Source organism: Aspergillus piperis (genome assembly GCF_003184755.1).
Source record: "Aspergillus piperis CBS 112811 unplaced genomic scaffold BO85scaffold_7, whole genome shotgun sequence".
NCBI classification, from domain to species: domain Eukaryota; kingdom Fungi; phylum Ascomycota; class Eurotiomycetes; order Eurotiales; family Aspergillaceae; genus Aspergillus; species Aspergillus piperis.
The window spans coordinates 1,344,929-1,365,314 of NW_020291597.1; the positions used below are offsets into that span (position 1 = coordinate 1,344,929).

Genomic DNA, 20,386 nt, shown 5'->3' on the forward strand with positions numbered 1-20,386 from the left:
ACCACAACCTCCACGCGGCCGCATCCCCCATCACCGTCCTCCCAATCAACACCCTCCCCACAGCCAACCCCCCTACACCCCCAACAACCACATACCACACCCACCCCTCCAACCCCCAAAACCACGTACAGAAAACACTCCACCCGACAACAAACCCCGCAATAGACCACCTGGACCACCCCTCCCCGAACGCCAGCGGAACCGTCTGTCTCCCGCGGGTGCGATCCCCCGCCATATCCTTCAGATCCTGAATCTGCATCGTCGTGAAGATAACCCCGCTGATCACGACCGTCCAGAGATACCCTTGCTCAGAGGGCTGTATCTCCCCCTCGTCCCCGGTACAGGCAATCTTCAGCGACGCAATATTATACAACCCATAAGCAACAGCGATAATACCATCACGAATAAGTTAATCGCACCCCTTCAGGTCATTATACATCCAGGTGAGGATCAGGATGGGGCAGGTTTCTTGCCATACGCCTAGCGTGTAGGTGATGCCTAGGACGATGGGGATGGTAGCCAGAAGGAGACGGCGCGTTTGGTCGGCTGTTATGCGGTTGGTTGGGAGGGGGCGCCAGGGTTTGTTGAGGTGGTCTTCGTGGATGGATTCGGGGAGGCGTTGGTTGGAGAGGTCGAAGATGAAGACGAGGGCCCAGTTGAAGAGGATTAGGAGGGGGAGGCGGGGGAGGAGGGTGGATAGGTGGGGGGGGGTGGGGGAGGTGGTTAGGGCTGGGCCGGAGAGGGCGCCCAGGAAGCCGAAGGCGGAGTTGGGGAGGACGAAGGTTGGGATGTTGCTTTCGGTGAAGTGCCAGATTAGGGTGGGGAGGTGGTGGAGGTGGAGGGGGTTGTTTGTGTGGGTGGGATTCATTGTGGTGATGATTGTTTCTCGTATTGAGGTGGATGATGGTGTAGATTGGACTTGGGTGGATGGTTATCGGCAGTGTGATGACCTTAGGGCTATATATGTCTGGTAATGGGAGGTATATTGTGTGTATCGTCATCCTTGGATAAGGACTGAATGTGTTGGGACTGTTGAGTATACTGAAATCTCTACACTGCATCTAACATCTATACCAGCTAGAAAGCTATCGCGAGGTTGGTTGAGAGTTCGGAATCACCGAAGTATACATGCCATTTACCAAGGGGACAAACCCCGCATAATGCAGCCCTATGCAGCGTCCTGTAGATAGACCCTTTCATCATCATTCTGCTGCATTACCGAGTTTAATACCCTACCCTCTCTGGCTCATGGCGCCAGTGTCACAACATGTCAAGTCTTGTCCCCTTGTATCGCATAGTATTCTCGGTCCTTCCGTCCGCGTATCACAAACGGCTATGGCATGGGTAGGGAGGGACAGAGTTTGAACTAGATTTGGTGTCCTGCATACAGAGGCGGAGACTCCGTCTGAACAAACGGTGCGTGGAATGTCCCTTGCAGTTAGGGGGTTTAGAGTTCTGATAAGCCGTCCTCTATCTATAGGATGACCTGAAAAGAATCAGATGCATTAAGAGTCGATGTATTCAGCCCTATGCAGGGCCAGGTTTGTCCTCATTGCCACCGCCAGTAAGCTACAGCAAACCTTTTTCTTGGTGTTCACTACGTTTTGTTGGTTATGTCTTTTTTGAGGTGGGCTTGGTAGTGTACTACTTTGAGTTCGATGCATTGTGTGAGTTTGTCCCCAACAGATTCTTCTGGAATGCTTCATCACAACAGTATATCTTTTCGGTTGTTCTATACACTCAACCGGCATCCCCGAAGTCACAGACTACTTCGCTAAGCCGCCTCCAGCAAGGCAAGTCAGACCTCGCGTCGAGTGGCAACGTTCTGGCGGTGGTGGGACGGGGTGAAGCAGCATGATAGGTAATGAGCTGAATGGAGTAGTGTGTAGCCTCAGTAGATATCGATATTGCGCGGGCAAATATCACTAAGAAAACCAGGGTTTTGAATGAATATCTATGATAATAGTGATATTACGTATTCCATTCTATCTAGACACCAAACCAGCGCGCCCCCCACCCCCCTCATCCCTCGCAATTTGAAATCATGCCTCACACTAATCCCATTCCTCCCCTTATCCACCAAATCTGCCAAAGTAAGCACCGATCACTCCGGGGGTGGCTGAAAGAGAATCTAGAGTTATTACTATATTCATCAAATGGGGCTGTGGTTTAGTGGTATAATATTCCCTTAGCATGGGAGAGGTCCGGGGTTCGATTCCCCGCAGCTCCATTTTTTTGTCTTTGTCATGTGGTATGTGGCTTGTATATCCTAAAAGCCTATATACGCGTGTAGTCCTATCGAATCAATGATAGATGTGGCCTGTTCTTGATTACAGACTAGCATACAATGCTTATTATGGTAGTCTCATGGCAGTATTTCTATATTATGTTCCTCAAATAGAGAAAACTTGCAGCCTTCATTGGGGTGTAGTGTACATGCCTATATATTGGGGATTATCTCACGCAGCAGTGAGTTACGCCTTTGTCTACCCTCTCCAGAATCATTCATCGAAGACAAAACTGTGTAGTAGGTGTCCCTCTCAATTCAGGACGGAGAAGTTCCGGATCAATTGCCGTTGGATGTGATATGCTCTCGAGGAAAGCCCGCCCAATCAACTTGAAGCACTGGGCCTTTTCACCATCCACAAGCATCTTCTCTGGGATAGGGCGGAGAACAAACACTTGGACGATGCCACAGGGGACGACAATATGATCACCTTCCTCAATCTCACAACCCGTAAAGCCAACAATACTCCTTCCAGTTGAGGTGGCAATCGTAAAAAGTCGCTTTTCTGTAAGCTTTTCAAAACAGAGGCGAAGCGCTGGGAGAGATCCTCTCGTTGCCTCCAGAAACTTTTCATGCTCATCAGAGACAGAAATTTTCATGATATCGAGGAATTTATCCTCTATAATATAAGCGGGGCAACCAGTGTAGTGATAAGTAGCTTCGAATATATTATCGGGCGTTGCGGCGGTTTTGGCAAGCACCTGTACCTGCCCAAGACAGTCCAAGGCTGGTGAGTCAAACAAGTATGGAGGAGAGGCAACTCCTATCCTCTGACACCAGAGCTTGAGTGTGTGCATATTATCTGTAACTATAGGGGCATGATCCTGAATTGGCTTCCAGGGAGCCTTATCCTCATGCAATGATTTGGAAAAGTTTTGTTGCATCTTTGCTCGATGCGCCGGATCCGTCGTGGTAAAGTCGACAACCCATAAGGGAGTGAGTCGTCCTTGTTAGAGGAGTTGAAACAAAAATCAAAGTCATCGAATATACTTATATTGGCTTCGTGTCCCAAGACAAAGCACGTTGTTTCATGATTGACCTGGCTGATGGTCTTTCGATAGTCGGGAGGGTATGCTTCCCTAGCCCCCGGAGAAAGCCCATATAACGCATATACATTGTCGAGTTGATTACTGCAATGCCGGTCAACCGTAAGTAATAGCAAGTCTCCAAGTCCAGATGGACGCGGGGTATCTGGATTGAGGAGCAGAATATCTCGAGGGATCTTATTCAAGAGACTGTCGAGTTCTTGCTGCCTTTCAAGGAGGAAACAAATGACATTGTAAAGATCTTCCGTCTCGTCTGTATTTCCTATCAATGTTGTACTCCCTGAGGTAAAAACCATAACAATGATTCTGACAAGGACGATCTCATCGTTCAATTGCTTGAAGATGTTCCCTATGGTAAAAGTCGTTTTTTTCATGCATGCATACAACGGCATTTCTTGAGAGATGCCACTCTTGGAATGTCCATAGCCGATGCCAATACTGCGCGGCACACAGTGCTTTAGCAGATACCAAGAGCACTACTATAGCTTCGAAAAGATCAAGACCGGTGCTTTCGAAGTAAAACCCCTTCTGGTTGGCATGATACCACTCGATGAGCTCCAGTGCTTCCGGCTCCAGATCTCCCAACCAAGCAACCACCGACCTGGCAGTTGAATATATTTGATACATCAAGACAACCTGCGAGTTCCGCTCCGAGATATCGTTCTGATTGATGCAGACATAATCAACCCACACCATGCGTTCTGAATTAGGCTGGCGAAGTCCCCACAAGAAAGCATGCAGATTCGCTGTTACACCGACTATACAGTCATCAACCGAGATGTCAACGGTCACAGAAGTGTCGCCCCATACGTAGGACAGGGCTTCGAAGTCGCAGGCATCATTGAGAGACGCGGTGTGGAGAGATGCTCGAACAAGGTTCTCGTCATTCTCATCCGGAAAGATAGTCAAAAGACGAATTTGTTTGGCACTGGGGTCTAACTTGTTGTATGACAACGGCATTCTGGAAAGTAGCAGGCTCAAGATGAGGTGGTGGTCGTGCTAGTGTATAATATTCTCAGTTATTCGTGGTAGCTCGGGTAGTCATTGGGTATCCTTACGAGCTGCATTCAGGTCAAGAAGTGCGGAGTGCGCCAAAATGATGGTGCGGCGCTAATGATGCACCCTCGACACGCTAACCATTTACTAGAGGACATGTCCTCCCCAGGAGTAGCTCTCTTTGTCTTTCTGACGCACAGCCTTTGTTGAAGATGTTTGAGCATTCTGAATGCCTGCAGATTCGAGGATATCCGAATGGGGATACTACCACTACACCAGCATCAAGAAAGGAAGGAGGTACCATCATTGTTTCAGGGCTGATAATGATTATGTTGGGACACATCTCTCTCCATCTTCTGGCTGACTGGACGCAATGCATACATATATCCCTCAATATAGCACTAGCACTGAGAACTGGTGACTGATACAAGCGGGTCGATGAAGGCAGGCTGGGCTTGTCTGATTAGACTAGCGATGATAGACTATATTTGTCCTATTTGACTAGCAGGAAGTTCATGAACGTGCCATACTTGACGCCTGTAGACTGGCGCTGTTCAGGTGCACCGAGTAGTGACACCTCCCCCGGAATCAAAGAGGGCCAGGACTGATGCCAAGGGTTTATAGATTGCGATTTCCTAGTGTGTGAGCTGTCAAAGTAGAGTAGAAATGTTGAACAAGAACGGACAGCAGAAGGGATTGCCCTATCCCAGATATATATAGTTGGGTAACAAGTTTCTTCTATCATGGATAATGAAAGTCGACATGCTCCTAAACTACCAATCCCCATCTTAATCACATTCACATAATGCCCATCATCACAATATCAAACACAATCAACCCAACCCCCCATCATAATTAAACTCATCAATCACCGCTCCTCCCCATCTATCCCATCCATCCCCTTATCACCACACCCTCCCTTATCGATAACCCATCCGCGATAACGGAACAACCTTCCTCCCCCAACCCCACAACGCTAAACCCAATCCATCCCTAGCGCTACCAAATCTCCCCAAAAAAATATTCCCATTGATTTGCAGCAAGCAAAGTTCCAGCCGGCAGCTTTGCACCATACCAACAACACCCCCAATTCCACCCACACCACACATATTATAATTCACCATGCCTAAGCGCAGCAAGCTCCTTCAGGCTCTGGACGAGCACCGCGGTCGCGACTACGAGGCCGAGAAGCAGAAGAAGCTGGTTAAGGCGGCGAAGAAGAAGAACACTTCTACCAAGGGTGATGATGTGAAGGAATCGGTTGTTGAAGAGAAGAAGGAGAAGAAGAAGGAGGAAGAGGAGGAAGTTTCGGAACAGTCCGAAGAGGAAGAAACCCCCGACGCCGAAGAACCCTCCGAAAATGAGGAAGAAGAAGAAGATGATGATGATGAAGACGAAGAAGAAGAAGAATCCGACATCCCCCTCAGCGACCTGGAGGACGATGAGCGCGAAGACGTCGTCACGCACCAGCGCCTCACAATCAACAACAGTGCCGCCATCACCAGCAGTCTGAAACGCATTTCCTTCCTCACTCCCGCGACGCCCTTCTCCGAGCACAACAGTCTTGTCTCCCAAGAGCCGATTGAGGTCCCCGACGCCAACGACGACCTGAACCGCGAACTGGCGTTCTACAAGGTATGCCAAGCGGCGGCGATGACGGCGCGGAGCATGCTCAAGAAGGAAGGCGTGCCGTTTACGCGACCGGGCGATTACTTTGCCGAGATGGTGAAGACGGATGAGCACATGGGCAAGATCAAGAAGAAGTTGTATGATGAGGCGGCGGCGAAGAAGGCCGCGGCTGAGGCGAGAAAGCAGCGTGATTTGAAGAAGTTTGGTAAACAGGTGCAGGTTGCGAAGTTGCAGCAGAGGGCGAAGGAGAAGAGGGAGACGTTGGAGAAGATCAATGCGTTGAAGAAGAGTATGTTCTTACGATTTTCATTTTCAGTTTCCTTTTGGAATTGGTTGGTTTGTGTGGCTAACTGTTTTGTGCAGAGCGCAAGGCTGATACTGGCGGTCCTACGGATGATTCGTCCAACATGTTCGATGTCGCTATTGATGATGCGGCTCAGGCTGGTGGTGGTCGCAAGCGCGGTCGTGATGCTGAGGGTGGTCCGTCGATGAAGCGTCAGAAGAAGAATGAGAAGTTCGGGTTTGGTGGTAAGAAGCGCTTTTCTAAGAGTGGTGATGCTGTTTCGAGTGGTGATATGCGTGACTTCTCGGTCAAGAAGATGAAGGGTGGTCCTAAGGGCGGTGGTGCGAAGAGGCCTGGCAAGAGCAGGAGGGCTGCTGCTAAGGGCCGTTCTTGATTCCATTCGCTGTACATTTCTTTATGGTTTGGTTTATTGTTAGCTTGTCGGATACCGGTCGGGTTATAAAAGCAGTGTTTCCATAGACAGTTTGATTTGTATATTGATAATCATGGAATGGTGACTGTCTATCTAGCTGAACCTGAGTAGGGGACTTCATTATGCTGGTATCTCTGGTATCACATCATATCTCAAGAAGCAGAATCCCACCCGCCATGTATCATGCCACTCAACGCCGCTAACCTGACTCCGTAAGTGCTGCGAGCTACGCAACTAGAGAAATGTAAGCTTGTCATTGAATGTAGAAGCAATAAGCAACATACCTTGTAGACTGCACACGCACATCATCTGTGCACAGAAATTGTATCTAAATTGTTGCATCGCATTGATGCCTGATTATGTCTTCACTCCATTAGTGAAGGCGCCATCCACCGGATGCTCGGTATCAAATGCGCCCAACTCTCTGATACGACTGAGGAGATTATCAACAGGAAGTCCAATGTTGAGTCTCTGTTCAGCAAAGACCAGATCGATCTTCGCTTTAGTATCATCCGCATGAGCCAGGGCATGGTCCTGGATCAGCTCCTTGCCACGTTTGGAATTGCTCTTGTGGATGACCTTTTCGCAGCCTCGAACGTGACATGTCCAGGTATCGGATGTTATATCATCTTCATGGCTGCCTTCCAAATCTGATGCATCCGCGTTTGTCTCACGGTCCGCCCCGGAAACAGACGTGTTCCGGCTCTGAAGCGTCTCTTGCAATGGCGTCTTTTGGATTGGGGTTGCATCGTACAGAAGCGACCGCGTCCTGCGCTTCGCGCGGGTCGACAACGGGTCGCGAACGAGATCATGTCCGCGGACTTTGCTTGGAGTTTCAAACTCGTCCATTGCATCTTCGTTGTCGTCCGAGTCGTCATCTTGGTCGTCGACTGCACTTCGTGTTCGTTTTCCGGTCTGCTTCGTGGCAACAGAGCTCTTCGGTCGCAAAACCGACTTGTGGACCCTGCGTCTGCGCAGTCGGGGATGGTCTTCATGCTCACTCTCTTCTCCGGACGATTCATCGTCCTCGGTCGGGCGAGGCCGCAGCGGGGTGAGCGTAATTTGCTGAACTCTGTTTTTCTTGGCCGCGGCTTTGAGCTCGCGGTAGATAACCTTGCGAGACCAGTCAAAGTTGTATGTTTTCGCCTCGTCCATCATTTCTATGATCGCTTCGGCCCGTGCACCGACAAGGTCGTGTGCGTAGTCGGTACTGTCGATTGCGAAGCGTTCGATGAGGGTGTTGATTAGGAGTTCGAAGGTCAATTGTCGCTTGGCCAGGTATCCTGCTTCTTTGAGATCGAGAATGACCTTGTAAATAGCATCTGCCTGGTCTTTCGATAGTCCAGATGTATCTGGTTGTGCTTCCGCCTCATCCTGGTCCTCATTCTCGTCCTCTTCCTTGTCTTCCTCTTGTTCATCTTCCTCTTCTTCCTCCGACTCTACCTCCTTCGCGCCTTCGTACTGCGCTTTAATCTGCTCGTAATCATCCTACACAATTAGCACACTCCAACCCCCTCCTTTAAAAAGGAAAGACGACATACCGGAAACTTCTCGCACAGATGCTCAAAGATGCACGTAGTAGTCCACTGCACATCCTCCTCGCCCTTCAACATCCTCGAGAGCAGAAATTCGTGATGTTTATAGAACACCTCTGCAGAATCATCCGCATCCTCGCAAATCCCATGCGTATGGCTCACATACTATCCCAATCCAACCAAACATTAGCAACCAACATCCACCAAAGCACAGAAGAAAGAAATGGGAACATACCTCCTCACACAAATACTCAACACTCGGATTCCAATTCCTCCTCTTCCTCCTCCTCTTCGACTGATGGCGATCCGCCAGGAAATACAACAAATCAATCGCCTCCACCACATCATTAAAGATGGCTTTATACCCCTTCGCCGGAGATATCGAGAACCAGCCCGCCTTCCCAGCCACCCAGAACCCGACTTCCCCGTCATTATGTTGTCCGTAGGCGAAGTGGGTGACGTTTTCGAGAACGATGCGTTTCGTCAAGTATTCTGGGTCGAGCACTTTGCAACCATAGTTAGCTTTACACACCCTCTCCATGCCCACCAGAATAACAAACAAAGCGGAATAAGAAAGTGAGAGGTGATTTACCTAGCTTCTCCTGCTCCTCCTCCACCTCATCCAAACACCCCGTCACCTGGACCGGATTCTCCGGCGAGGCAGTCAACAGATTCGCATAGCGGGATTTGCCCGGAACCAGGACTCGAACTTCCGACAGGCTGAACTCTTCCCAGTCGTTTTCGTCGGTGAGGGAGGGGTCTCTGGCGGCCAGGACACTATCTTCGCGGGAGGTCATGGTGGGGACTGCATGTTGCTTTCGATGCTCGGGAGGGGGGGCTTTGTTAAGTAATTTCTCTCGGTTTGGAGAGGGTTTAGATAGATTTAAGAAAAGCAATGGATAAGGTGGTGGGTAGGTAATAAAGTGACGGAATGATTGAATGAGTGAGTTGAGTGAGGAGTAGTAACTGAAATGAGGAAGAGTAGAAGTAGAGGGAGGGGTGAAGCTGACTGACTGAACTGACTGACTGCAGTCACAGCGATGATGCTGCTGTTGCGCTTGTCAGCCGGAGGACAGTCCGGTAATTACCAGACAATTACAATTACACCACTGATTGTGCCGGGATTAGGTGCGGAGGTGGGCAAGCTTACCGGGTAATTACTGCATTTGGAGTGGTAAATTACTACTGTCAGCGGGATTTCTTTCATGCCTAGACTGGACTAGACTCGGTCCCGTAATGGGAAACTTGCATTTGCGGGTAAGTTTGTAACTTTGCGGAGCTGAAAATATATTTTGGTCGAACTTCACTACTACGAACTTACTACTTACTACTTTTGGTGTAGTATTCGTTGCACCGCTATCTTCTTCGGTTATATTTGGCTATATATATATATTTGTGTACGATCGCATCACTGAGCTGTGCTAGTCGATCAATCAATTGTGCTCCCCAATAACCTCACCCACCTTACCGACCCTCATCGCTCGCCGATGAGCTTCCGTCAAGCCCTCAGACCCTTCCGTCGCACCATGTCCGGTGAAAAGATCTACGAAGGCGTATTCGGTAAACCATATCCCAATTACTATTAATCCCTCTATCCCAGCATTCAACTAACAATGGGTAATGGACAGCCGTCCACAAACCCCAAGGCGTCTCCTCCGCCGACGTCGTCCGCACCCTCCAAACGCACTTCAACCCCTCCAAGCTCTTCGCCCCCTGGCTCGCCGACGAGCGCGCCCGTCGCGCCCGCGAAAGCAACTTCCAGCGCAAGCGCCGCCGCACGCAGCGTCTCGACGTCAAGATTGGCCACGGAGGCACCCTCGACCCCCTGGCGACCGGCGTTCTCGTCGCGGGCGTCGGCAAGGGCACGAAACATCTGAACGAGTTCTTGGGATGCACCAAGCAATACGAGACCGTTGTGCTGTTCGGCGCCGAGACAGATACCTATGATCGACTGGGAAAGGTGGTGCGCAAGGCGCCCTACGAGCATGTGACGAGGGAGATGGTGGAGAAGGCATTGGAGCAGTTCCGCGGGAAGATCATGCAACGGCCGCCAATTTTCTCGGCGCTCAGGGTCAATGGAAAGAAGCTTTATGAGTATGCGCGCGAAGGCAAGGAGCCGCCGATTGAGATCCAGAAGAGGCCGGTTGAGGTCACGGATTTGAGGATCCTGGAGTGGTATGAGCCTGGGACGCATGAGTTTAAGTGGCCGGAGGTTGAGGCTGAGGGCGAGGAGAAGGCTGTCGCGGAGAAATTGTTGGCGAAGGAGGACGAGTTGCCCGTTGTGGAGAAGGAGGGTGAGGGAGAAGGAGAGGCCTCTGCGAAGAGAAAGTCCCCGCCTGCGGAGGATGCTCAGGAGAAGGTTGAGGGTGACGATGCTGAGTCTGCTCCCTCGGCTAAGAAGCAGAAGGTTGCGGAGCGTGAGGCTGCGCCTGTTGAGCCGGCCGAGCAGGAGTCTTCGGAGGCTCCCAAGGAGGAAGCTAAGGAGGAAGCCTCCGAGTCCAAGCCCCAGTCCCAGCCTCAGCCGGCTGCGGTGAAGATCACCATGACGGTGTCGTCTGGTTTCTATGTGCGCTCGTTGGCGCACGATCTGGGCAAGGCGGTCGGAAGCTGCGGTCTGATGAGCTCGCTCATCCGGTCCCGTCAGGCCCAGTTCGAGCTTCACCCGGACAAGGTGCTCGAGTACAAGGACCTCGAGGCCGGCGAGGAGGTCTGGGGTCCCAAGGTTCAACAGTTCCTTGAGGACTGGGAGGAAAAGCGACTGGCTCGGCCGTCGTCCCCGCGTTCCCCGAAACAGAATTAGTCTGTAGCTACTAGGCCGGCGTTGGGAGATGTAATAAATGTTCGCATGTATTCTTGGATGTTGAAGGATGAGTAGATGTTTGCCAACATGTCGGGAATAGTCTTCCGACTTTGCTCAAGCAGGAGCTAGCCAGTCAACCAACAGTCTAAGGCTACAATCCAAGACTTAACGGGACCGCACTGCTGACAGTAGAACAATCTAAATGTCTGGACAACCACGCCACGCTATTAAAGAACCAACCGCCAATGCTGCTAATGTCGACACGAAGAATCCAAGACCCACATCCTACAGAGCAAGCCGACAGAACATCCTGTCTCACCAACAAGTCCAACAAAAAGGGATAGAAGAGTAGAATGTGATGGATACAAAACAGTGGGTAGAAGGAAACCGTTTTGAGGGGTATACCGCTGAAAACACCGGATGAGGAAGGAAAGGAGGAAGGAATGCGCAATATATGCAGGTCAAGGAGAAGGGAAAGGCACAAGCTCTATGCAGGAGATCAAGGCTAATGAGAGACGGTCTGGTAGGTGCTGTGAGCGTCGAGCAGCGCTACATTGTGTTAGTTACCATCCGTTGAACGTATCAAGGCAGGCGACTTACTCTGAAGCACAAAGGTTTGCCCCTGTCTCGACTCGCAGGCGCACTGGAGAGTGTTGCCGTCCAGGAAATCCAGCAGGATGCTGTTGGGCAGCTCCTGGCGGTCTTCATCCGGCAGGCAAGGAGTGCGGAACTCGGACATATGATACCGCTTGACCAGGTTGCGGTTGGTCGAGTCCAGATTGCCAGGCGTCAGGATCAGATAACCCTGGTCATCAATGCGGACAAACCGACGCTTCCACAGGAGAGTGTCAGGAAACTGCACATTGACCTCGCCAATATCGATCGCCGGAGCCACCTCCGTCGCCCTCGAGACTGGCCTCTCGGGTTCCTCAAGCTTGATGGGGACCACATGGTCATCTCCCTTGATAGGGTTCAACACACCAACAACGCTCTTACGCGAAGTGATAGAGGACATGCGGCGCAGGAGTCGCGTCGCACGGGATTCCTTCTTCTCATCAGGGGAGGAGGGCGCATCACCAGACGACTTGGCGGGTGATGCTACCTCTTCTTCTTTGATGGATGTAGGGGTAGAGATTCGACTCTCCGGACGCTGCATGGACACGGAGGATTGCTGGTCGGATCCAGCAGAGGACGGGGGCAAAGTATCATCTTCCGACGGAGTGATGGTAGGTTCTGTTTGCAGACTCAACACTGGGAGCTGTGTAGTTTCCTGTTCGACAGTAATCTGGCTGGGTTGTAGATTGAGGGCGGCCGGCTCGGATGGGTCGGCGTTCGGGTTAGTTTCAGCAGCGGTGGGATCGCGAACAATGCGAGCGGTCACAGAGACCGAGCTAGGAGAGCGCGAGAGGCCAGGACCAGCGAGGCCAGGGCCCGCCTGTGAGCTAGGTCGTCTCACACTTGCTGAGCGCGAGAAAGATTCAGGAGCGTATGAGAGGGGTCGGGGCATCGAAGGTCCCGAGTAGCCTTTGCGAAGAGTCTCGAAGGAGGCAGCGGAGGGGGCGGCGAGGGTTTGGCCGTTCGTAGAAGGGGCGTCGCGACTGCTGGAGAACTTCTCCAATGCCTTGATGCGGCTGGAGATGCCCGACGACACATTGATCTTCCTTGCCACCAGGACCGGGCCGTTCTGGGAACCAGAATCGGCACCCGTCGTCGAGACGGAGCGGCCCATGGCTACGGTCGACATGTTGGGGGACTGGTGACCAATGGCACTGGGGTTTGAAACGGCACGCGAATTCCTCCACGCATCAGGCGAGACGTTGCCGTTGCTGCTGTTGGAGTAGCCTGGGGAGAGGGGTGACACGCCCACGGAGATGGGCTTGGCCTCCTCAACCGTGGCACTGGTCAATTCTTCCATGAAGGAGTCGTCTGAAAGAAGGTTCTCGTCATCCGAGTAGTCGGGAGTTGGGACTTGAATAGGTTCGAGGTAGGGTTTGCGTTTCTCCTTTCGAGACGTGCTGTGCTGTCGCTCCACATTCGAGGATTCAGGGGTCAAGTCATGCTGCGGCTCCGTCGGAGGGGGAGCGGCGATCGACAAGGACTTGGGGGTGAAGGTGACCGCTGGAAGATGATGGGGGGAATCGGGCCGAGCAGGCGACTCGAATAGATCGGACTCAGTCACGTCTGGCGTGCTGGGTTGGTGGTGGTGGTGAGGGAGGACCTCTTGTTCGCCAGGAACAACAGGATGGGGGACTGGTTTTGGTGGCGAGGGGCCAACAATCTCTTCGTCCGGAGCCTTTCCAGAATTGTTCTCGAGTGGAGCGGCGATGGCGCTAGGCAGCCTAGTCGGGGAGCTGGGGCCACCCGAGACGCCTCCGGAATTGGATGCATCCAAGTCCCTGTCGCCCTCCTGCGTTTCAGATCCCGAACGAGTGGGTGTTGTCGCCTGAAACTCATTACTGCTGTCGCTCAGGTGTGCTGGTTCGCTAAGGGAGAGGTGGTCGCCCGAGGGCTCAGGGGATTTAGGAGTAGTACGGCCGTCTTCTTCTTCAGCCCCCTGATGACGGAGCGTGGGCTGCAGGCTTGGCTGAGTTTCGGAAAGGGGCTCCTTGTTCGGCCCTGCCAAGTGGGCCATTCGGTCATCGCCCCCGTCGTGCTTCATTTTACTTGGTATATGACCGATGTTCTCCTTATTTTCGGTCATATCCAGCCCGGACGTCTTTCCTTTATCTGTCGCGGCACTGTTCTTCCCTTCCTTTGCTTTTTTCTCCATTTGCGTTTTCCGCATCTGAAGCGCCTTCATCAACCGCTCTTTCTCGTTGGACGTGGTGGAGGAAGACAGCGCGCTCAGTGACTTGGCACCGGGCGATATCTTGGGCCGCGAGATGGGCATGGAAAAGGGAGGCACCAGTAACGGAGGCACTGCTGGTACTTTGCTGGCGACGGGGGTCCCGTTGCCTCCAGAAGATCGAGGGCGCGAAGGACTGGGATTGGACTTGCGCAGGGACGATGATCGAACGCCCGCAGGCAAAGATGCCACCGGCCGCCGCTCAGCGCTCCGAGAGAGGTTGCCTGCCGTGCGAGGGCGTCCGCTGCCATCTACTGAAGGGCGGGGGCCCAGCTTGACCTTAGCTTTGTATCCGGCACGCTCCAGGTCGCGTACGGACGGCCTGGCAGACTGCGAAGATTGGCGGGGCTCCGACGGAGCATAGGATGCGTCTTCTCGAAAGCTCTTATAGGAAGGAGCCCGCTCCGATGTGGCCACGGACGAGGACCGCTCTCGAATGGAGGCGTTCTCGGAAGTTCTCGGGGTCGAATCGTTGCCGACTGGGGATTGCTGGATACTCGACACCACTGATGGGGGAACCACCGTGGCTTCGGACAGCTGACTGAACGATCTCTGGCGCGGCATTCCATCGGCCGCGGACTGCGCCTGGTTCTCGTCCTTGCCTACGGTAGTCTCTTCGGCATCTTCCGCGATCTCTTTCAATCGGCGACGGCGGAGGGAACTGGAAGAGGAAGTGATCGAACCGGAAGCCGTATGCAGTAAGCATGCGGAGGACAATGCGCTTTCTGTAAGTTCCGATGGCTGCGTCACCGAGAATACCGTATCATGCGGGGAGAACTTGTCTAGAATCGATTGGAATTGGACCGTCGTTCGGGCTGCAGGAGGGTGACGAGGTCAGTGGATGCAGGATTGTCAGGATGGGACAATATATCTGGACCAACCCTGAACGAGACGGGACATGCCCTCTGGCAGATAGCTGAGGACTACTTTCCGTCGCCGATATTGTAGGAAGCCATAGAGCGGAGACTTCTCCTCGTAGCCGTCGATCGCGTTGCGCACGTCGGGCACCCCGCCGGTGCCGCGATCAAGGAGATCAACTTCATCCCTTGATACATACCGGAGGAGAAACCTAGAAGAGACGCAAGCCATGCGCATTAGCGACAGTCGATGCGATTGGGTTGCAATGGCCACCCTTGCAACGGAGGACCCGAAGGTGCTGCAGGGTATAGCCGAGACACACGGACTACTCACCATCCACCGGCCTCGGTGAGCGCGGTCTGGTAGGCATCGATGACGGTGGGATTATCTAGCCCATTGAGCGACATGACGGGAACTGCATTGGAGGCAGATGCCCAGGACCGTCACAGATCACGAATCCAAGTGATGATGATGATGGACGATGGGGGGAGGAGGGGAAGAGAAGAAAGAGGAGGGGCGAGAGGAGAAAAAAGAGGGGAAAGGGAGGGTCTAGCGGAAAGGTTCAGGATGTAAGGAAGCAAAGCAAAGCAAAAGCAGTGCGCCGGGCCTCGATGTGTGATGGCAGCGAGAGCGAGACACACACCAGCGGTGGAGCGAGATCAAGACGGGCGGGACACACTAAACGGGGGGATGGATTGAGAATCAGATACAATGTATAACTAATTCCTTTTTTGTGAACAAGAATGCTGATCCATCCGCAAAGACGGCCGAGGGGACCGAGTTGGTTGGTGACTTATGCCCACGAACCTCTCAGGAGTTCAACCCGGTCTTGAGCCCGTTCAGGGGCAGAAATGGGGGAGAGATGGTGAGTGATGGTTGGTTGGTTGGTTAATAATAATGGGTGTGGAAAAAGTGGATTGGCCCGGGTGCCTTTCTCTCTCTCCACTTTCAAGTCACAAGTCGAAATAACTTGAATAAGTTCATTCATTCACTGAGAGAGAGAATGGGAAAGGAAGAAGAAGAAAAAGAAAGGAAGTCAAGTAGATTAATCCCTATCTATATTAATGTGTCTGTCTCTGTCTCCTACTCTCATTAATCAGGCCATTGACAAGTGGACTACTACTAGTACTTGATGAAGTTATGTCCCTGAAGGCAACACCAGATGGGGATCCAATAATGACGCCGCAGAAGGAAGTCCGACCGTGAGACTATTGGTTGAACCAATTTCCAATTGACTGACTCTTCAGGTACCGACTGACTTACTTAGTAGTCGTTAGTACTAGTTCACACCCCTTCTCCACGGTCGCGGAATACAATTGTTAGAGAACGACTCATGTTGCTCGTGGTTCCAATTCCTCTCGGCACCCGACAACCGGCGTGAACGGGAGGAGGAAGAAGAAGAAGAAGAAGAAGCAGCAGCAGGGATGATGCGGGTTTGCTTTCCATCTGCAGGTGACTTTCCTGGTCGCTGCCAGGGCCGTGCGACGGTTACTTACTTTACCGATAGGATACCAAGGCCATACACGACGGTATGGTGTTAATACTTCATACGTATCGGCTAGGCTCAAAATCGGTCAGGATAGCCATGCGATCGTCCACTGCTAATTATCCAGGCCCCAAATATACCATCTCTCTATCGCTGGGAAATTCTCCTGGATGGAGTCTATCTGGTTGCCCACTTAAACTTTATCCCACCTTACATGGCCACTATCGATGGACAATCCAATTCTTGTCATCGCTTTAACCCCCTCCCCAGATTCCAGTATGGAAGGTCAGGGGTCTAGAACCCCTGCGGATATTCTGAGCATGTCCGACCGTGTCGTCAGTCTGCAATGTAATAATTTTAACGGATGCTGATGAGATGCTCAAGCTTAAGCTCTAGCTTTAGCTCCCACAGCTCTTGTCCGTGCACCTTCAGCCTTAGTCCAAATTTCTGTGAATAACTGATCCCTCGTTGCAATTGAGATTGGTCTCATTTGCAATGTGATGGGGGTATGGGGGTGGTTGAAACTGTCCGCATCTGGAGGTCTCCGTCCCGCTGCCTCTTCATCGCTCGGAGGCTGCCGATGCGGGGACTCATTGAAGCAGCATATATCCAACTACCACCCACTTTTAACTGTCACCATTGCTTTTTCAAACAAACGGGATATGATCAAGTTACTTTTACTCGAAAACATCAGCTTCAGCTCATAGTTCTTGTCAATTAATCTCCTCCCTTCCCCGCCATCATGTCCTCCGATCTCCCCGCTCCGTCGTCTATTACATCACTCCCGCAGGAGCAGCAATTCCGCGTCCTGGATACCCTGTTCGAGTCGTCCCCGGAGCTGCACACCCTCATGGCTCCCGTTCTCGCAAACCAGACATTCTCATCCTATTCCACTCTGATTGATGCGGTTGGCGGTCGCATGTCCGCTCTGTCCGCTGCCAACTCGTCCAAAGATCGCGATATCCTGGTGGGGATTCTGGGATCGCATCCCCGCCTGGGACAGCCCAAGGGAGCCCCGACGGAGCACTTGAGCGAACTGAGCAAGAAGGAACAAGCAAACCTGAACACGGGAGCAGAGGAACAAGCAGAGAAGCTGAAGCGGATGAATGCGGAATATGAGGAGAAGTTCCCTGGCTTGCGATTTGTGTATGTTCCCAATCACCCAATGACTTGTGTTGGTCTAACATATCTCCGTGGCATAGTACTTTCGTCAACGGCCGCAACAGGGATGTCATCATGGAGGAGATGCGTGAGAGGATCGACCGGGGTGACGCCGATCGCGAAGTGGAGGAGATCATACAGGTGAGATGGCTGTCACCCAACCACGGAACAGTGCTGACAATGGGCTCTTTACAGGCAATGTGCGATATTGCAAAGGATCGGGCGCGGAAATTGGAGCAGTCTGCTAAGATATAATTCCCATCATGCAAGCTTACTGAAAATCGACAATAAATACCCTTCGACTTCGGCAGACCCTGATCATCTCCTTGCCAAAGCCGCTGCTTTGCAACGTAAAATTCTAACCAAAGGATTCCTCAGCGGAGCTGTCTGTCTCCTACAGAGACAATGGCGGTAATTTGCATGGTAACTGGTGATTCCGTTAGTATAAAAGTGACTGACTAGTGCCGGCGAATTATGGGAAGTCGGTCTTGTCTCACAGCGGGACGATCTTCCGTTCTCAGGAAGCGTACTACCAGCACTTTAGTATTACACAGACTAGATTTGATCTATTGTTGTTGGAGTACCTTTTTATGGGATCCCTTAACACTCTGCAAGCTAGCTTGAAGCTAGCTTGTGAGACAACCCGGGAGGTCAGCCATCGATAGACCAATGATATCGGAGGGGGAGAGGTTGTACATCGCTATCGTTAGACAGCCATGCAACGTCGGACAGTAGCTTTCTTGATAGGGGATGCTATGGGAAAATGGGAAGGATAGGGGTAGCTATGGCTGTACTGACTGCTCTTATAGTACCTGAGCAAATGGGCAGTATATATAGACCATGTTTTAGTCTGTCAATGATCCTAAACCATCTTTCATTCCATTCACCCATTAGCAAACATGCATGGAACCCGTCTCGTCTTCAGCATAGCAGCATTGCCGTTGGCCATCCTGGCATATGCTACGGCCTCAACTCCAGCACCTGTGGATTTGAACTCCCTTCGTTTGACCTCCAACACAGAATATGTCAACTCAATCGATGTGAAAGCAGACCAATCAGTAACAATGTCCGGCGATGAACACTACACCAATACAGCAGCACGACTGGTTCCGAACATTGTTCCTGGAGCAAGCTTCCGTCTCGTCGATGACCACTATGTTGGCGACAATGGAGTTGCGCATGTATACTTTCGCCAAACGGCTCATGATATTGACATTGACAATGCGGACTTTAATGTTAATGTATGCGCCCCACTCACTCTGGTAGAGAAAATCTCACAGTCACAGATTGGAAGATACGGACAGATTCTATCTTTCGGACATTCATTCTTCACAGGCGTGTTGCCGAGCAGCTATCTGGACAATCCCAATGCCATGAGTCCCACGGCTGCTCTGAGAGGAGCAAGGGACGCGTTACAGCTCCCACTCACCATTGACAATGTTTCTACAGAAGCTGCTAATGGACAAAACGGGTACATCTTCAGACAGGCAGCGGGAGCGGTATCTGACCCTACAGCCAAACTAGTCTACCTCGTCAAGCCAGATGGGACTCTGGCACTCACATGGCGGGTGGAAATAGACATGTACGAGCACTGGCTACTGACCTACATTGATGCAGAAACCACCACTGTCCATGGCGTAGTGGACTACGTGGCAGACGCGACATATCAAGTCTAGTAAGTGACCCTACCAAACAGACAACCAAGCTAAGAAACAGTCCCTGGGGCACCAACGATCCAACAGAAGGACATCGCACCATCCTCACCAACCCCTGGGACCTATCCGCATCCGAATACACCTGGATCAGCGATGGACAAAACAACTACACCACAACGAGAGGCAACAACGCCATCGCGCACTGGAATCCCAGCGGCGGTGGCTCCTATCTCTACAACCTACGCCCCTCCAACCCCGACTTGAACTTCCAATGGCCCTACTCCGCCAACATGTCCCCACCCCGGTCATACATCAACGCCTCCATTGTCCAGCTCTTCTACACAGCAAACACCTACCACGACCTCCTCTACACACTAGGCTTCACCGAATCCGCCGGCAACTTCCAATGGAACAACAGCGCCCGTGGCGGCCGCGACAAAGACTACGTGATCCTCAACGCACAAGACGGCTCCGGATACAGCAACGCAAACTTTGCCACTCCACCCGACGGTATCCCCGGCCGTATGCGCATGTACATCTGGATTGAATCCACTCCGTCGCGTGATGGAAGTTTCGACGCGGGCATCGTAATTCACGAATACACTCACGGCGGTAAGACCCCCCACCTCCCCTTACCAATTGACCAACTCAGTCTTCTAACCTCTCAGTATCGAACCGCCTCACCGGCGGCTCCCACAACGCCGGATGTCTCAACACCCTCGAATCGGGCGGTATGGGCGAAGGCTGGGGCGACTTTATGGCCACAGCCATCCGAATCAAGCCCAATGATACGCGCAGGACGTCCTACACTATGGGCGCCTGGGCGGATAACGATAAACGCGGTGTCCGCGACTACCCTTACTCTACTTCCTTCGCTGAGAACCCTCTGAACTACACGAGCGTGAATACCATGAATGGCGTGCACGCTATCGGAACCGTCTGGGCGACTATGCTGTACGAGGTGATGTGGAATCTCATTGATAAGTACGGGAAGAATGATGGACCGAGACCGGTGTTCAGGAATGGAGTGCCGATAGATGGGAAGTACTTGATGATGAAGTTGGTGGTGGATGGGATGGCGCTGTAAGTGATCCACAGGATAGCTTTGTTTTCACCGTCGGAGTGTCTGTCGGATCTTGACTAATATTTGAATGAAGACAACCATGTAATCCGAACTTCGTGCAAGCTAGAGATGCCATCCTTGATGCAGATATTGTGTTGACTGGGGGTAAGAATCGATGTGAGATATGGAGGGGCTTTGCGAAGAGAGAATTGGGACAGGGAGCGGGTTATAGTGGTGGTGGTTTAAGTCGGATGCGGAAGGGGAGTACACTTCTTCCTAGGGGATGTTAATTGTGTTGCAGATGAGTGG

The 20,386-nt window shown here is 52.0% G+C and overlaps 9 protein-coding genes and 1 non-coding gene across 10 annotated transcripts; 5 read left to right on the forward strand and 5 right to left on the reverse strand.

The window, feature by feature from the left end:
- Positions 1-339: 339 nt before the first annotated feature.
- On the reverse strand, positions 340-868 carry BO85DRAFT_477362 (uncharacterized protein; the record flags this gene model as incomplete). Its single annotated transcript, XM_025662834.1, has 1 exon — positions 340-868. One exon carries the CDS (start codon positions 866-868, stop codon positions 410-412), a length of 459 nt encoding a protein of 152 aa, XP_025516658.1. The 3' UTR covers positions 340-409.
- A 1,290-nt stretch (positions 869-2,158) lies between these two features.
- Positions 2,159-2,230, forward strand: BO85DRAFT_t135. The gene has a single exon. It is a non-coding gene; the product is annotated as a tRNA-Ala (tRNA).
- Positions 2,231-2,352: 122 nt separating this feature from the next.
- BO85DRAFT_280986 (uncharacterized protein) lies at positions 2,353-3,412 on the reverse strand. The gene has a single exon (XM_025655199.1). The coding sequence runs from the start codon at positions 3,169-3,171 to the stop codon at positions 2,506-2,508; it is 666 nt and encodes a 221-aa protein (XP_025516659.1). The 5' UTR covers positions 3,172-3,412; the 3' UTR covers positions 2,353-2,505.
- A 249-nt stretch (positions 3,413-3,661) lies between these two features.
- On the reverse strand, positions 3,662-4,293 carry BO85DRAFT_458882 (uncharacterized protein; the record flags this gene model as incomplete). The annotated part of the gene is made up of 2 exons (XM_025661613.1): positions 3,662-3,682; positions 3,718-4,293. 2 exons carry the CDS (start codon positions 4,291-4,293, stop codon positions 3,662-3,664), a joined length of 597 nt encoding a protein of 198 aa, XP_025516660.1.
- A 1,084-nt stretch (positions 4,294-5,377) lies between these two features.
- On the forward strand, positions 5,378-6,864 carry BO85DRAFT_396006 (EBP2 family rRNA-processing protein). The gene is made up of 2 exons (XM_025656982.1): positions 5,378-6,247; positions 6,322-6,864. Exons 1-2 carry the CDS (start codon positions 5,452-5,454, stop codon positions 6,633-6,635), a joined length of 1,110 nt encoding a protein of 369 aa, XP_025516661.1. The 5' UTR covers positions 5,378-5,451; the 3' UTR covers positions 6,636-6,864.
- On the reverse strand, positions 6,713-9,203 carry BO85DRAFT_448765 (uncharacterized protein). Its single transcript, XM_025660010.1, has 5 exons — positions 8,802-9,203; positions 8,445-8,713; positions 8,216-8,374; positions 6,959-8,162; positions 6,713-6,908 (listed from the first exon to the last, which is right to left on the reverse strand). The coding sequence occupies exons 1-4, from the start codon at positions 9,004-9,006 to the stop codon at positions 7,032-7,034; spliced, it is 1,764 nt and encodes a 587-aa protein (XP_025516662.1). The 5' UTR covers positions 9,007-9,203; the 3' UTR covers positions 6,713-6,908; positions 6,959-7,031.
- A 333-nt stretch (positions 9,204-9,536) lies between these two features.
- BO85DRAFT_448766 (pseudouridine synthase PUS4) lies at positions 9,537-11,133 on the forward strand. The gene is made up of 2 exons (XM_025660011.1): positions 9,537-9,769; positions 9,838-11,133. Exons 1-2 carry the CDS (start codon positions 9,736-9,738, stop codon positions 11,007-11,009), a joined length of 1,206 nt encoding a protein of 401 aa, XP_025516663.1. The 5' UTR covers positions 9,537-9,735; the 3' UTR covers positions 11,010-11,133.
- Positions 11,134-11,289: 156 nt separating this feature from the next.
- BO85DRAFT_513013 (putative GPI-anchored cell surface glycoprotein) lies at positions 11,290-15,119 on the reverse strand (the record flags this gene model as incomplete). The annotated part of the gene is made up of 3 exons (XM_025664679.1): positions 11,290-14,669; positions 14,736-14,923; positions 15,046-15,119. The coding sequence occupies 3 exons, from the start codon at positions 15,117-15,119 to the stop codon at positions 11,569-11,571; spliced, it is 3,363 nt and encodes a 1,120-aa protein (XP_025516664.1). The 3' UTR covers positions 11,290-11,568.
- A 1,462-nt stretch (positions 15,120-16,581) lies between these two features.
- BO85DRAFT_513015 (2-oxo-4-hydroxy-4-carboxy-5-ureidoimidazoline decarboxylase) lies at positions 16,582-17,614 on the forward strand (the record flags this gene model as incomplete). The annotated part of the gene is made up of 2 exons (XM_025664680.1): positions 16,582-17,344; positions 17,401-17,614. Exons 1-2 carry the CDS (start codon positions 16,941-16,943, stop codon positions 17,612-17,614), a joined length of 618 nt encoding a protein of 205 aa, XP_025516665.1. The 5' UTR covers positions 16,582-16,940.
- Positions 17,615-18,016: 402 nt separating this feature from the next.
- BO85DRAFT_281085 (extracellular metalloproteinase) lies at positions 18,017-20,338 on the forward strand. Its single transcript, XM_025655200.1, has 4 exons — positions 18,017-18,600; positions 18,646-19,034; positions 19,076-19,626; positions 19,683-20,338. Exons 1-4 carry the CDS (start codon positions 18,259-18,261, stop codon positions 20,099-20,101), a joined length of 1,701 nt encoding a protein of 566 aa, XP_025516666.1. The 5' UTR covers positions 18,017-18,258; the 3' UTR covers positions 20,102-20,338.
- The last annotated feature ends 48 nt before the right edge of the window (positions 20,339-20,386 follow it).

Coding starts and splice junctions, on each gene's coding strand:
- BO85DRAFT_396006 (XM_025656982.1), top strand. CDS start 5,452: ATGCCTAAGCGCAGCAAGCTCCTTCAGGCTCTGGACGAGCACCGCGGT. Junction 6,248..6,321: donor GATCAATGCGTTGAAGAAGA/GTATGTTCTTAC, acceptor TGTTTTGTGCAG/AGCGCAAGGCTGATACTGGC.
- BO85DRAFT_280986 (XM_025655199.1), bottom strand. CDS start 3,171: ATGCAACAAAACTTTTCCAAATCATTGCATGAGGATAAGGCTCCCTGG.
- BO85DRAFT_448765 (XM_025660010.1), bottom strand. CDS start 9,006: ATGACCTCCCGCGAAGATAGTGTCCTGGCCGCCAGAGACCCCTCCCTC. Junction 8,375..8,444: donor TTGAGTATTTGTGTGAGGAG/GTATGTTCCCAT, acceptor GGATTGGGATAG/TATGTGAGCCATACGCATGG. Junction 8,163..8,215: donor ATCTGTGCGAGAAGTTTCCG/GTATGTCGTCTT, acceptor CTAATTGTGTAG/GATGATTACGAGCAGATTAA.
- BO85DRAFT_281085 (XM_025655200.1), top strand. CDS start 18,259: ATGCATGGAACCCGTCTCGTCTTCAGCATAGCAGCATTGCCGTTGGCC. Junction 19,035..19,075: donor GACGCGACATATCAAGTCTA/GTAAGTGACCCT, acceptor GCTAAGAAACAG/TCCCTGGGGCACCAACGATC. Junction 19,627..19,682: donor TCACGAATACACTCACGGCG/GTAAGACCCCCC, acceptor CTAACCTCTCAG/TATCGAACCGCCTCACCGGC.
- BO85DRAFT_448766 (XM_025660011.1), top strand. CDS start 9,736: ATGTCCGGTGAAAAGATCTACGAAGGCGTATTCG. Junction 9,770..9,837: donor GATCTACGAAGGCGTATTCG/GTAAACCATATC, acceptor GGTAATGGACAG/CCGTCCACAAACCCCAAGGC.